At 37.3% G+C, this 16,057-nt stretch overlaps 1 protein-coding gene across 2 annotated transcripts in view; it reads left to right on the top strand.

Annotated features, from left to right (window-relative positions):
- LOC149774358 (tripartite motif-containing protein 59-like) overlaps positions 1–16,057 on the top strand; it is a 121,445-nt gene that overhangs the window by 42,913 nt on the left and 62,475 nt on the right. For both annotated transcript variants that reach the window (XM_089945379.1, XM_089945378.1), the window contains exon 2: positions 14,137–14,524. In XM_089945379.1, the coding sequence (XP_089801505.1) occupies positions 14,159–14,524 (366 nt within the window). In that variant the 5' untranslated portion in view covers positions 14,137–14,158. The remainder of the gene's footprint in view (positions 1–14,136; positions 14,525–16,057) is intronic.

Raw genomic sequence — 16,057 nt, 5'->3', positions numbered from 1 at the left:
GAAGATTTTCACATCTGGGGGGATTTTAGGAAGAGGCAACCATGAGAGAATTCTTTCGTTAATAAAAGTGAAAGCGAACATTACCAGGTTAAATTTGTGGTTATTCATGAGATTGATGGCGCTGTGGATCAGAGGTTTGTGTTTGATATCTCCATACCATCCTTCGTCGGTTGTAAAATCTTCCTTTTTTGGTTCCGGTAGTTCTGGAAGGGTTTCATCATACCAACCTGGAATAATAACATCCGATTTCTTTGGTTTTATCAGAGGTGCGACCTCGGGCCAACCTAATATATTCCTGATCGATGATTGGTAAATATCTACCACGTACGGTGATTTCACTTCTATCATTGACGATAGTGTTGGATCATGTGCAGATATTTTTATGCCCGGTTTAGCATCGCCGGTTAAATTTGATATTCTAGTGGTAAACTCATTATTCAGCTGATCAATTTCGTAACTGCCCGTTGGTATACCAACGACGATCCAATCGGGTGTTCCATCGGGTTTATTCTTATTTGCAAAAACAAGTGAATTATTTGGCATCAAATTACCGAATGATTTCGATCTAACATTAGGCCAGCTATTGTAGACGCGTAATTGTGTTAATGCAATTTCGTTAACGTTAATTGGTGTTGAGAAATTAATACTAAACTCGGGTTTCGTTGAACTTAGCGATATTAACGTTGTTGTCGGCGGTGTTGTGTTTGTCACGATCTGGGCTAACTCGGACATTATTAATATTCATTTGTTCAATCTCCGAGTAAATACTAATCATTGAAGAAAATTCTAGATCGGATATAATACCATCGTTGAGACTCTCAGAAAGTAACAATGATAACTTCGAGTACGCGTCACTAACTTTAGCAAGTTTACTTTTGTACAAAGATAACTTTTCATTTGCGCACGAGGATATCTTTTTCGCGATGATATTAAGAACACCCGCGATTGCTGTTGTTGACGAGATTATTATTGTTGCTACGATTGGCGCTATCATTGTTACCGCGGATAGAATTATTCCTGCACCAGCGACCACAGCAGATACCGCGTACACTGCAACATCAATGATAACTAATTTGCGCTGGTATTTATTTATTTTTGTTTGATAATCGTCAAGTTGTTTTCGTAACGAATCCTGCCATGATCGCGCAAGATTGTAACGGTAATCAGATGCGGTCATTTATTAATCTACGATATCAATTGCATAATTACTTCCTATATTCGGCTAAATATTCGAAAACTATACTATAACCAAACGGTCCCATATTGGTTCTATCTGGTGGTTCCAGCACAAATATATGATCATGACCTTTGTGCATAATATAATTAAAATTTTCTCCGTGGGTGCTACGACTAGATTTTACCTTAAAATTTGCCATAGATTGAATAAATATTCGATAATATCCACTAATTGGCGGGTTAAATGTAAATGTGTTATTCACGGGTGTCCACCATACCTCTTTTCGTACCTCTACCACAAATGGCACACTGCAGGTAAGATTTTTTGTTTCTACTTCCTCTGGTATCGAAATTCGCGATAATCTTCCAAGGTTCATTGACGATATTTTTGTGTTGATATTGTTAATTTTTGTGGTTGTTTCGATAATTTCCTTACCTAATTGCTTTACGTCAGTGGCGTGATCAGTTTTATCGGCGGATTGATCAATTTTTGTTGTTGCAGCAAGAAGTTTCGTGTTTAAATCTCGAATTTCTCCGTCGTACGTTGATGTATCGACTTTTTGACGCGCTAATTCACGTACCACGTTAATTTCATCGTTGATGGATTTTATTTGTACTTGCATCGCGTTAATCCCCCTGGTAAATTCAGGAACAACAACATTACCGAGTTTAATAATTTCCTCGTTGATTTTTTTGTTGAGATCTTCGATCGATGGTTTCTGACCCATCGAGATATTTACTTCGTTAATTTTGGCAAGAATATTAGTAATTTCCTCGTTGATTTTTTTTATTTTCTCGCTGAGATCGTCGATTGATGTTTTATCGATTTTCTGACTCATCGAGATATTTACTTCGTTAATTTCGGCAAGAATATTAGTAATTTCCTCGTTGATTTTTTTTATTTTCTCGCTAAGATCGTCATGTGATGCTTGATCTGATACGGAGGAAGTATCAGTTGATGTTTTTATATTCTCGTCAAATTTTTTGCTAAATTTATCTAAAGCATCGTCAAGTTTTTTAAGGTCGTTATTTAGCCTATTAAGTCTTTTTGTCATTCTATCCTGAAGATCGTCGTGTAATGCTTTATCGGCCTTCAGGGATAATTTTGCTATAATATCGGCGATATCAGCAATAGATTTTAATACCATCTCCGATTGGCGAGTAAATTGACTAATGTGATCGCGGTATTCGTCTCGCTTAATTATATCAGTTATTTTAACGTTGCTAGTTTGTAATCGCCCTTCTGTATTTTGAAAAACAGCAACTTCACCAGGATCAACTTCTGACAGCGATAAAAGATTGTTAATATCGCTCTTGGTTGCAAACTTTGATGTATCAATGTCGACTACGTCTTTTTTTTCTTTCCTAAAGAGAGATCTACCGTAAATGTCAACCATGATATTTATCTACGGTATATTCAAATAAAATTTTGCGAAAAGGACGAGATGATTTTGAAATTGCATCAAGGACGTTAATTGTCTCCCGGCCGCATATTGGTGAATCTACTAGTGTTTGTGTTGGAAGTGTTGAATACCAAACTGGAAGTTTTAATTTTGACACATATTTGATAAATTCATTCGGCGGTGCTAATCCGTATGAATCGAAATAGATGATTTCGCGAGGATTAATCGCATACGCAACCCAGTGAGTGCCAGGACCGGAATTTTTATCGAGATTTATTATTCCTGTCTCGGTGGGATTTGGTTTGTCCGGTAGTTGATCTCGCATAAATACGCCTCTAAAAAATTTTATTTTCTTTTTTTTTACTTCACTGATTAAATCTAAATTTGAGGTTGGTAGGCTCGACTTAACCCGGATCCGTACGGGGGTCGTCTTAGGTAAAGTCCTGATCCTTGTTGCGGTTGCATCAATTTTGTGAGAAGGGGGAGAAGAGGGAATATCCCTCCCTTTTTTTTGCGATATCTTCCTCCGACGACCTTCCTTCCTAATGCGGAACCTATCCCACCGAGTGCACCTAATCCTATTGTTTTTGCAATCATGGGGGCCGCCGCAGCTATTAATCCTGGAATAGCGGCGAATAAAGGAAAAATACCACCTACTTTGATCATATCTCTGATTGCACCTATTGAGATATTCAGACGAATACCAGTATTTGCCGATCTGGCTTTGGTGAAATGTCCGTGTTGATTTTTAGTTAACGATAGTTTGTTAGGTCCACCGTGAAGTTGATTACTTTTCAAAGTTAAACTTAAACCTCGTCGCGCTGCTGTTGCTGATTGAAGTTTTTTCACCTGACCGGGGGTCAGAGTTACGCTGACGTGATCGTATGGCATATTAATAATCACTTAATCTAAATTTAGAATTTGTTACATGTTCTCTACGGGTGCGTCGATGATTCTCATTCTACCACTGATGCCTTCCAGGATCATTGTTCTATCGCTGAGAATAACTGCAATTGCTCTTGCATTTCCTCCTCCTGTGTTAATTCTTGCTTTGAAATGAATATCAACAACCGACTGCTTTACCAAATCAAGATGTTCCAAAGAAAAATAATAGATGGGATAGAGAGTGTTAAAATCTAATTGTGATATTTGCAATCCAGTATCAATATTTTGATCGCGGCCCATGAAACTTAACAATCGATGATACGCGCGTGCCGTGGAATTGGTGACATAATCGATGGCTATTTCCTCGGTTGGCTCCTGTTGGCCGTTTATTCTCAATGAAACATTTGTTGCCCCGAGTCGATCGAATATCATATGGCTATGCAGTTGATCATTTCTATCCATGCTTTGCAGAGCAACAAAGATATGTCTTGGTGCGGAGGAGCCCTGCTGTGACGCAATTCGCCAAGTAAATATTCCGTTAATATTAACATTTTCGATAGAGTCAGTCATCGTTGTCAGCCAAGACATGATGGATTTTCCTCCTTGATTCATGAATGATAATAATTTTTCTTCTATGATCATCGATGGAACTATCGCTGGCATCCACAAGGTAATTTTTTCAAGGACAACTTTGCCGATATCAAGGGGATCTACACTTGCATCTCGCCAGATGGCTCTGTCATCATTGGCATCTCGAACGAAAGATATCGTATGCTTCGCTCCATAAATAACTTTTCTGAAATGTCTGCAAAATCCAAAAATATGAGATAACGGAATTGCGCAGGAAAATCTTAAACTCGGACCAACCAACATAAGTTTTCGCGTGGCAAATCCGAGATTGTAATCGTCATTGACGCCAGTTATTAAAGCCATCTGAGTGGCTGGTGCAACACCAGTGTTATCCATTGGTATAGCGATGTTATACCGATTATGTTCAGCTTCATTAGAATTATCCTTGGCAAACATCATACTAGGACCGGCTGATCTGGTAAAATCATCCGAGTATCTTGCTAGTCCTATGATCGTCGTTGCTATATCAACATTATTCGTGATTGATTCAATCTCTTTTCCATCGATCATGTAAGTGGCATTCTTGAATAATGCCATAATACCATTATTGACAAATCCAACTTTAAAATTTGCTCCAAAGTTGGTATCATTGGTTCTAACAATTTTACCAACAAATTCGATATACGCCTCAGATGGAAGAAAATATCTTGTTGTATCGTGGACTTGAATTTCCTTCCGATTTCTTGAATCGGGCTCAACTACATCGTACGAGAAATATTGAAAATCTCGCATTGATATGTCTCTACTTACTGGCTCGTCCATGTCAAATACTTCATTTGACACTTGTGCAAACATTTATTATTAATAATATCGTCTAAAACGAAGACCGCTGCCTGAAATGAAACTTGTATTTGCTAGATTTGTCCTAGCAACATCCTGCGCTAGATTTGTATTAGCAACTTCCTGCGCCAGATTTGTTATAGCAGCTTCCTGTGCTAGATCATTTATTTTTTTATTTGCCGCATCATTTATGACCTTACTAACTTCGGGTGGCATTTCGCTGGTAATGGGTAATTTGACGGGTTGCTTTTTACGTACTAAACTTAATATTTTATCTTTGATAACGTTGAAGCCTTTACTGGCCAAATTACCGATACCAGAAATAGCAGTCTCGCCGATCTTTCCTATCGCTTTCAACCCAAATTGCTTAATCACGGGTCCAATTTTAGGTATTACTCGCGTGACAAGACTTCCAACGATATCGCCGAATCCATTACCGTGAACATATTTATATACTGGCAATCTAGAGTTTACTACGCGAACCAGTGTTGGTCTGCGTTGATTTTTGTGAATAATCATATTATTTCAATTATGTTGTTTTAATCGATAAGCTCATCGACAAACTCCTTATAAATGTGAGAATCGATGATACCACCACGGAATAATCGCTGACAAATATCTGATGCTTCGTTGACTATCTCACGGGAATTATTTCCGGCTCGCTTTCCTCCGATTAATACTTCGAGGCGAGATACATCATTGACAACACTGTCAGGGCAAACTGAATATCCATATCCTTTTCCTTCCCTTTTTGTTTCTGGAGATTCCAATGGCGTTACGTGAAATACTTCATCTGACGGCGTTGAAGATAACCCTGACGACGATGACCTCGGTGGCAAATCCCCTGCAGGACTATCTTGTTTAGGATATTTTTCCCTTATAGTAAGAAGATTACTAATATAAGCCTTTTCAGGAGTACCACTACTTTCAGGTGGCGAACTTTTAGGTGGCAAAATTTCCTTACCTGTAGGTAATGAAAGGAGAGTGGGACGAGGAGGAAGAGGTTGTAATAAAGTAGAAACATCTGTAGGTGATGGTTCGAGTTTGGGGTATATTAATTTAGAAATAAGTTCCTCTGTTGGATTATAATATTTTTTAGGACTATCTTTTTTAGGTGTTGCTGAAATTGATGTTCTTGTTTTTCCTTGTGATAACTTTACTCTCTGTTTATGAACATCTTCTGTAAATTTCTCAAAATCTTCATCGGAATATCTTACTGGTTTTCCTAAACTACCAAAATACATTATCGCATACCAATCAATTGTGTTAACTTTATCAGCATCAAATTCTTTTCGCAAAAATAATCTTTTATTTTCCGTAGAATCATCCGCAGCCATTTGAACTACTGAATCATAGTTGCGAGTTAAATGCAACATGTTTGTATTCAAATAATTATCCGCTGTTACACTAGGATCAATTTTAAACACACTACTAGCCGGTGATGATTTATATTTAGGTACAATTATCGGTTCATCACTCTGATCTTTTTTCTTTCTTGATTTTCTTTCTTTTTTCTGTGGTGGAATATCTTCCTTTGGTCTAGCTCCTAATTCCTCTGGTTGAAATATTGGCTCCTGTGGTTGAATATCTTCCTGTGGTGCTGCTTTTCTTCCTCGTGTTTTAGTTTTTTCTTTTCTTTCTTGTTGTTTTCTTTCTTTCTCTTGCTGTTTTCTTTCTTTCTCCTGTTGTTTTCTTTCTTCCGCCACTTGCTTATTAAATCTTTGTGTATCTCTTGCCGCTTCTAAAAATCTTCTGTAACGCGGATCCGTTACTACACTCACATGTGTTTTTCCCGTATAAACTTTATATACCATGCTGTACCAATTATCACGAGTTCCATATCTTTTTTTTCCTATTGGAGTCAAATATTCATTTCGATCGCTAAAATAATTTTCCGCAAAATCACCAATTTGTTCTATAGTATACAATGCCGAGAGAGGTCGCGATATCATATCCCATCCCTCCTCGGTAAAATTTTCTCTTAAATTCTCAATATTAAACTTTCCTTTTATCATTAAAGGTTTTCCTCCTCCAGGTTTTTTTCCTCCAGGTTGTCCTCCAGGTTGTCCTCCATCAGCAATTGCAAGTTGTTGCGCCGCTGCTGCTATTGCTAATCGCTCGGGTAATGTTCGTGATTGATCCTCAATACCTTTCAACATAGGAAAGATTCCACGTTTTCTAGCATCTGGATCTTTTTCGTCGCCATATACAACCTGCTCAATTGTTCCGGTTACTGGCTTCAACCATTTTGCCGAAGTTTCTGAAATTCCATGTTGCATATCTTCGTAACCACGAACATTTCTCTTAAATAATTGTTTTGTCGGAATAAACTTCTTTAATGCCGCTAATTGCTCTCGCGCTAATCTAGCAGATTGAGGTTCTCCAACTGTGCTAACTTTTCGACTCATCTTATTTTCAACTATATTGTTTTATTGTGAAATAAAATTAGCATCCGCAGTCGGAATTTGCACCATAATTCAATTATGGCACAAACAAATTTTACAATACCCCCCCTAAATTTTGTTGTTTTTTTTTATGCCTAAAAATGCACTTTGGGTTGAAATTTTGCGGATTAATTTACGCAGGAGGCGTTATTTCTGCTTTCTGAGGGTTCTACGGAGAAATGTTTGGTGGGAGGGTTAAAATTATCTGAGCCACCTGGTCTGTACGACTTCCCTGCTGCTCTGTGTGTTTGCCTGTGTGCTAGACAAGGAAAAACATGGTATTGGACTCAATGACCAAGGCATTATCACCACATGAATCCACGCCTGGAAAGTTAAGAAAGTATTGGAGTTTGAAGTTTCTCATGTGGCCATATTTGTTTTAGCTATTCCGGTTCTAAAACATCAGACCAGTGACTGGCAAAAATATTATGTTTCAGCATACCCTAATGAAAAACGTTTTTTTTTCGTTGCCAACCTTTCCTTAAAAAGGAAGCCTAAGCTTAAATAACAGCATAGAAATTGTCTAAATCTATGTCTGCTGATTTTGTCGTATATAGTTTGACTATGGGAAAGACTAAATGTATGCTACGTAAAGAGTGGGAAGAATAGAATGAAAACCACTCTAAATGTTATGCTTGGTTAGGTTGCCACTATACGAATGAATGTGCGCGGCTCGGACTGAACGTCAATGTGCTGTAATAATAGTGGAACAGAATGAAAGGCGCTGACGCTCATCTTTGAAGGAGAAGGTGCCAAATGTGAACATGTGGATGTTACTGCGGTCATTGATTGACTTTTCGAAAAATATGCTGCCAGTGTCTGCCCAATTGTAGGCTCCAATTCATGCCAGTATCGTTTTCTTGCACGTACACTTGTGAGCCACAAAGCTGTCCAAATTATCCCAGGCAACTACAGCAACAGCTCCAAAGCTACCCTTACCACCTGAAGTTGATAAACCATCTTTGGCGAAATCAACAGGTACAGCGTTCTCAGCTTCAACCGTTTTGAAATAATACCACAAAAAGCCTAGCTAAGAGCGCAGCTATTCACTTCTAATCTCCTCTACAATGAACAAGTAGAGGATATACATACATAATCCACCATAGACACAAATGTCCCTCACACAAAGCTCTGTATATCGAGGAGGGATTCGTAGGGAAGTAAACAAAAGGATACAAACCACCCTCCTACAAGACAGTAAACAGTGAAGCATTCCTACCGATCCTATACCCGTAGAAGATCTCACTCCTGAAGAACGAAAGTTGACTAGAGGCAGGGAGAAGGCGATCGGTCTAGTCCTAATTCCTCTCAACATCAGCATCCCTATAATAACAAATGGCACCATTTTGACGCCGTTCTTGTTATGTATTTCTGTTGGGGTGAAGCCCCATATTTTTCATTGTCGAATGGGACAATGTTGGTCAACACCATCAGGACCTTGCCCCCAACAAGATATTTTAGAGGGCGGCAGTATCTCTTGAAATCACTCCTCTATTGTCGCGGATCCCTTCACATACAAAAGTCGCAAAAGACCAGTTCAATGTAGTTGTTCTGCAACGACCTTCTGCAGAAAGCATGCAAAATCATCGGATATTTATTCGAGACTGTTTCTGGTCCCAAAGGCTAACAACATTCTTAGACTTGTCACAGACTGAAGTACCCCCAATTGTTTCATTCGTACCTTATGAGAATCGTTCAAACTAGAAGGCTCTCCACTTAGAAAGCAAACGAGGGAAATGGAGAATTTACTCACAATGGTGTGAGCGTGAATACATTTTTACGCTGAATAGCTTAATTTCTACTTTGACGTTTCCACTAGGAACAGTTGACTGCAATCACGATATGTGTATATGGTCTCTGATACGCCATCACGAAAAAGAGGATATTGGACAAAACAAGGACATATTTAATTGTCTGTCAAATTTCTGCGCTTCTTTATTGGTTCACGTCTCATATTAGACCTCGTCTTACTCGCACTAATGAGAAGAGGCAGAAACAGCAAATTCATGTTTATCAGTTGACTCGAACTACCTGAAGTACCCAAGGGTTTTCGGTTTTCGTTGCCAAGAACAGGGTTCCGCCAATGCCAAACACTGTTTCGGTAGTAAATCACTTATTTTCCTGGACCCTTTATCTCCGAATCATCTACTACAGGACCATGCGAGAGCTCTTAAGTGATACCTGAAAAGACCAGAGCCGGTGCGTCGGGGTCTACCTATAAAAGAGGACAAGGACGACATATCGGAGCATGCAATCTCGTCCTGGATATAATGGGTTGTCCACTCCGCATATCGAGAATTATCCCACGTTCAAATAAACTTGCTACTCATTTCGGCTCTTGAAATTTGGGCAGTGGAAACACACACTGCGTTAGAGCGAAAGTGGTCCTTATTTTACATAATACAAGCCCTGGGATTGAGTCAGCTTTCTCTAACTTATACCGCATTCCAAAAGGCACAGTTATACCTGTTGGCTGGACTTAACAGGTTACCTTACTGGGTGGTTATGAAGCTACCTAAGGCCGCAGCTAGTCAACTTCCACTTGATTTGTAGGCATAAATTGTTCCTTTTCATAAAAGCCGTGCCTCAATGTATGGAGTCTATGCTGCAGCCGGGTTATCTATCTAGAAGCTGTCTCACATACCTTAGGGGACCTAAGATAGCCTCTCCTTCAGATTCTTACCTAGTCTCTTAAGGTGTTGTGATCGTGCAAAGTCACTGATGAAGAAACCAATGTTTCGCGTACAACATATTTCTTTGATAATACTTACCCGTTCATAATACAAATAAATCCTCGAAGCCTACCCGTAGTTATATCCTTCCAAGAGATCGCGCATTCTGGTCTAGTATTAACTGGAATATTCATGGGATTTGGCTGTATAGACTCTCATTAACTGCCACCGATGTGGGCAGGTAACGGTTAGCTTTCGTAACTAAGAAGTGTAGCCTGGGATAGCTGATTTGCGAGGCAGATGTAGTTATCCTGCGGTAGTATGTTCATGTATGTATTATCGAAGAAGCATAGTTTTCAGGAATTAGTTGTTTCCACACAGCCAAGTTTAAGCATACCTATAATATCATTCAGAATAGAACTTCTTGCACATCCTGTTCCATTTGTAAACACTCACCGCTATTGCTGTTTATATTTTACGCACAGTTAGAGTTGTTTATTGTGGAGACTAAATATGTTGAGGATATTATTCTGGAGTAAATGGGTTTTCTTTAGGGTTAGTAACAATAGATAATGTTAGTGTCAATGTTTAATATTCATAATTCTCCATCCGTAATACATCAAGCTGATGTGAGATTTCGAGTCCATTTCAATCTAAAATCTTCTTCATACTTGAACCCACGTTGTAGCGGAAAGCCATAGATCTCTAAGAAACTCAAACAGGTCCTCGCTTATAAGTGGGTGCTTTTAATGTACAACGCTCATTAATATAAAAAGACGGTTAAATGTTTCCACATGAGCTTGCTATGAACTATGCATATTTCGAATTCTATTTCAAAATCATGCCTAGATCGCGAAATTACCTCTATAATATTTTCTTTTAATTTTAATGCAACATTACACTCAAGTGGATCAAAAGACTTGACACCGGTTTGGGGATTCCTGGACAAGCATTCTTTCGTTCATTTGAGATTCTACATCAGCTTTATGTTGTGCACGAAAACTACATGACTTCACAGTTGTAGTATGTATTCAGGTTTGGGTGGCTGTTAGTGATGATTGGCTGGCATCTGTTCTGCGTGTTCCGATATCGCATTCTATCTCTGTGAGGTTAACTGGATAGGGCAGGGGTGTGATGACTGGGGGAGGCGACGAAGAAAGATTCCTCACAATTCCACAAAATACACAACTTCCTTTTCATTTTATTCATTGTTTAGTATGATTGATATGGTGTTCGACGTCTTCGTAAATCCATAGCTGCTTTTAGTCTAAAAGACTGGAGTGCACTCACCTGTTTTTTTTTTTAACCTGTCTACGCAGGATAACTTTTCCCAATGACCGAGTTGCACATTAACCTTGTCAAATATAAACATATGGATTTCCTGTCCGATTTTACTCGTGATTTATGTCTATTCATTTCAGATAGCATGGTTGGTGATTTTGCTCCATTTCTGTTTAATTTGTTGTCATTAATTATTGCATTTTATTGTCAAATATTGAAATGGTTTGTTCAATTATTGAATTTTGTGAGACATCTGTTCACAAAGATGTATTACATATCTACCTATATTCGACGATCAGAATAATATAGGAACAACATTTAAATATGCATTTTAAAAATGATTAAATTGAACTTTCTGTATTGTAGCGTTTAGTTGAACTTAATCTAGGTGTCGACTTGTTCAAGTATAACCCTACTTTTTCTCCAAATACTGGTGTTAACTTTACGATTTGGCTTAACCTATATTTTGAAATTGATTTCAGCAAGAGCGGAATAGTTGTACTGAATTTTACCACATAGTCGTTACACTTTTCCTACAGTGTGTGCAGTTTCACATTTTTGATATTATAATATGTGAGCATATCACTTTATGTGATTCGGATTGGTCCAAATAAACCCATGAAATTATTGTCTGTATTCTCTTTACCGATTTGCTGCGATCGTGGGAATACCATTTTAACCCCGCCTTCTGGAATGTGTTGTTGTTAATGAATGGCTTGGTCGCCATTGTTTTGATTATGTTCACGAATGGAATTGAAGAAAAATGGTCTCGTCTCTCAATATGGCCTATTTATCACCACATGGGCTTGTTATGTCATGTCCAACATATCATAACATGAAAAATGGCTAAAACCCACAAACTAGAACAACAACAACAGTAACAAGTAAAACTTATGGTATTGCAGAGTTCATAGCGAATGTAGAACTTGGAGTTGGAGGGGAACGGTAAACCTGAAGCATAGAATCCACCCTAGATACAAGCTTGGTTTAAATGTTAACTTATAGAAGTAAATAAACTCACCTCTGTTCACAGAAGAACGCTTACATAAACCGGTCTCCAAACTAACAGAAGTTTATAAAAACAACGCGAATTCACGAGGTAAATATGTGATGCAATTCCGACCAAAATGAAATTTGTTTATATATTCTGTAGTCTGCTGTTCCAAGTCAAAAACTGCAAATATCCGGTTACAAATACATCACAGTAAATATGAAAATTCCTTCATCCAGGAAATCTTCTTTCTAATGAATATTGCAACAATTTAATATTTAGTTGTGAAAGTGACATGTTAAGTTGCGTAAACTTGGACCGTCTACTACATTCTAACCGGTACTACAGCCTACAATGTGACATCAGGAGCATTGGACATTATGTGTTGAAAAATGATCTTGTCTGTGTAAAATGTAATGTTTATTTGGAAGGATGCTTGTTCTTTGATTTAAAAATTGTAAGAAAAGTATAATCTACTTTTAAAAGTTAATACTAGTTCAACTTTGTTTGGACTATTTTTATGCAAAACAAATGAAAGGTGCAAAGCTGGGCATGATTCAACTCGTTTCGTAAATTCAATATTAAATCATTACCCATTAGAGATCCTCTATATACGTTAATCAAAATCCTTTACCACAAATAACCACTGATCTCAACTTGAAATTCCATTCAAATACAGGCCGATATTATTTATTGGTTACCTAAACTTATTGGAATGTAACTTCCGGGATGAACACGAAACATGAATGCCAAAATTTAGTGCGATTATAATAAACTGTTTCAAAATTTGTGTGTACTTCAGACGCAGTTTTGGTTATATATTTTCATAGAGCAATTAATGTTTTTTTTTTACAAGAATGGATATGAATTAGCTGATGTTAAGCATTGCTGTTAGGCATTGATGGGGCATGAATACATTTCAATCTTTGGTAATTTTTAGCCGTTCATGAGCAAGACAAATATGTGAATTGTTCACAATTGCTCATTCCAGACGGTTGACCTCCTATCTTTATATTTGCGCATAGGTTGATTGTTAAGTTGTGAAGTTTTTATATATATATATATATATATATATATATATATATATATATATATATATATATATATATATATATATATATATATAAAATTTGGGTGTGGGACCTATATCTTTACTACCTTAGTAGGCAACGCATAATGATTTGCTAGAATGTGGTGCTGTAGATGTATGTCACTGAATCTGTATCCTGATTTTAAATGAATGGAATTAAAAAGAAAATTATATTTTCTTAGACATATTAAATCCTTTTATGATTTTAATAATGTAAGTTTCCGTAACGTCTACTTCACGAACTTCATCAATTAGCAAATAATTATATTTGATCGACTACAATAAGTATTTACTGAACTTTGAAGAACTATGATTTAACTGACACTATCAGACTTGTTATAAAATATTACGACATAGCGAACTTAATTAACAACTAATTATTTAAATTTCATAAGAAGCATCATATTACGTGAGGGCATATCTTCATGGAATAATATTCGTTTTGGAATGATTACACCCTACATTTGGACTATTCATTGAATTATATGATAATTATGCAACGAAATAAATTTGGTTGATGCAGCATTCATTAATGTAGTAGAAAGTTCAAGCGAGACCACACAACAAAACTGTTAACATATTTCTACATTTCTTTATTACCATAAGAAAATTTATCAAGAGCATGTGTTAAGACTAGTTGCGAGGTCCTGACTACTGAAACTGATATATAGTTCTATCCGTACGATAGTTCTTTGTTTAACATAAATATGCGCCTCAGATGCATAGAAAATAATTTGCAATACAAAGACTAAATTCAGCAAATAATGTATTGTTTTCTTTATAGACTAAACTATGATTGGACAGCGATGGATTTATGCGACTGCCCTATATGTTTTGTAGTATATGATGATCCACGATGCCTTCCTTGTGGTCATTCTTTTTGCTTGAAATGCATATCGCAAATCGCAGGCGACATGCGGAATATTTCTTGTCCTTGCTGCAAGGTAACTGTTGCACTAGGTGTAGCCGGAGCAGAAGGATTACCGAAGAATTACAGCCTCAGTTCCGTAATACAAAATCAAAATATTCCATCGTCAATGTGTAGGGAGCATATGAAGACATTTGAAATGTTTTGTGCAGAATGCAACGTGCCTATCTGTTGTAAATGCATATTTGGACCGCATTCCGGTCACAAATTTGAGGATATTGATGTAGTATTCAATGAAAGGAAAGTAAGTTTAACATACGCAGAACATGTATTTGTATGTATGTATGCATGCATGAACGCATTATAGTATGTCTGGTCGGGGTGCTTCCATTTTCCTATTATCATATTGGCTTTGCTTAGCATATTTGCCGTCCAACTAAGATTCGCTCTTATATGTACCTTTTCAGTTTTTCAAGCTGTGCTTTAGTATATGAGGCATTACGACTAGCGCCTCCATAATGACTTATAAGGTCTCTGTGGCTGTAGTTTGGATATTTTTAAGTTCTCTAGTCAGTCATTCTACATTATAAAGCATTAAATTTGATAGTTCTCTGGTAATACTTTGCATGTGAGGTATGTTTGGTTCATAGCTTTATGTGTGGCCTCTTGTTCTGTACACTGATCAGTCTCGATCTTGATGCTTTGTTTTCAGTTTTATACATATATGTCCTCATCTGACGATCACTTATCTACGTATTTCATTACATATTTTAAGACAGATGCACGTGTATCGCCCGAGCAAATTTGTAGTGCCAATCTTTGCATCCACGCTGAGATAGGCTACTGCACTCATGTGGCAGATTGCATTAATTGCATACTTTCTTATTCTGCACAATGGTGAGTTGGTCACTTTGTTTCACCTTGTTAACATAAGTTCCCTTGCTTTGTCATCGACAGTCTTCGCTTCTTTCTTTAACCCTTGAAGTTTCCTCAGATACGGGTTGTTGTTTTGTTGCTTGTTTTTCTTGTCAACTGATTAATGTTTTGCATTTTTAATAGTTGTGATGTTCATTCTCTGTGCATTCTCTTCTAGAGCTCATTATTTCCTTGACATGGTTACAGAACTTCTTCTTCTTAAACAAAATCATGAAGGACTTAATTGCTATACCAAAATAATGTATTTAGCTACTCTTTTTCTGCCGTAGCATTGGGTTATAAGAGTGCTAACACTCTTCCCCAATTTTCATGTGAAAGTAAGCTAAATTGTGTCAGTTCCTTTTGTGCAGCATGCCACAGATGGACATTTGATTTGTAATCTCTTTCTTCCCATGTCTTTCAACTCATCTATGGTCAAGTATCTTTCTGTGCATGTAATGACGACAATGTCTCTATATCATGTTGGATGCGACCCTGTTATCTGCATTCAGTTATTAGCTTCGTAATCTCGCCATCTCATTTTTAACGTATCAAGAACTACACGGCATTTTGCCACGTTTAAATATTGATGCCGCTCAAGTATTGATTCCGCCTTCATTCTTGCGACAATCCAATCTATCTGGACAATAGCGTCTATCTAAGACTAAGTTGTTCTTTCAGGAATGTTATCATGAATATATTTTCTCTCGTTTGAGCTTCACTTCTCCGGTACATTGCAATGCTTCGTGAGTTACATGCTCCAAGACCATACTGTTCGTTGTTGACCTTTGTATGTGTCTAGCTTTACTAACTTAATCCAGACATTCAGATTCCAACAATAATGCGAGTGGGTCTTTAATCCATCGTAATATTTTTGTAGTCGTAGGTTTATATCCTACACTGACAATTGCTTGTATCTGCA

Source organism: Sinohyriopsis cumingii, unplaced genomic scaffold (genome assembly GCF_028554795.1).
Source record: "Sinohyriopsis cumingii isolate HCF-2022 unplaced genomic scaffold, ASM2855479v2 utg000309l, whole genome shotgun sequence".
Classification (NCBI taxonomy): domain Eukaryota; kingdom Metazoa; phylum Mollusca; class Bivalvia; order Unionida; family Unionidae; genus Sinohyriopsis; species Sinohyriopsis cumingii.
Note: the sequence above shows the minus strand (reverse complement) of the source record. Positions and strands in the feature narration are given on the sequence as shown.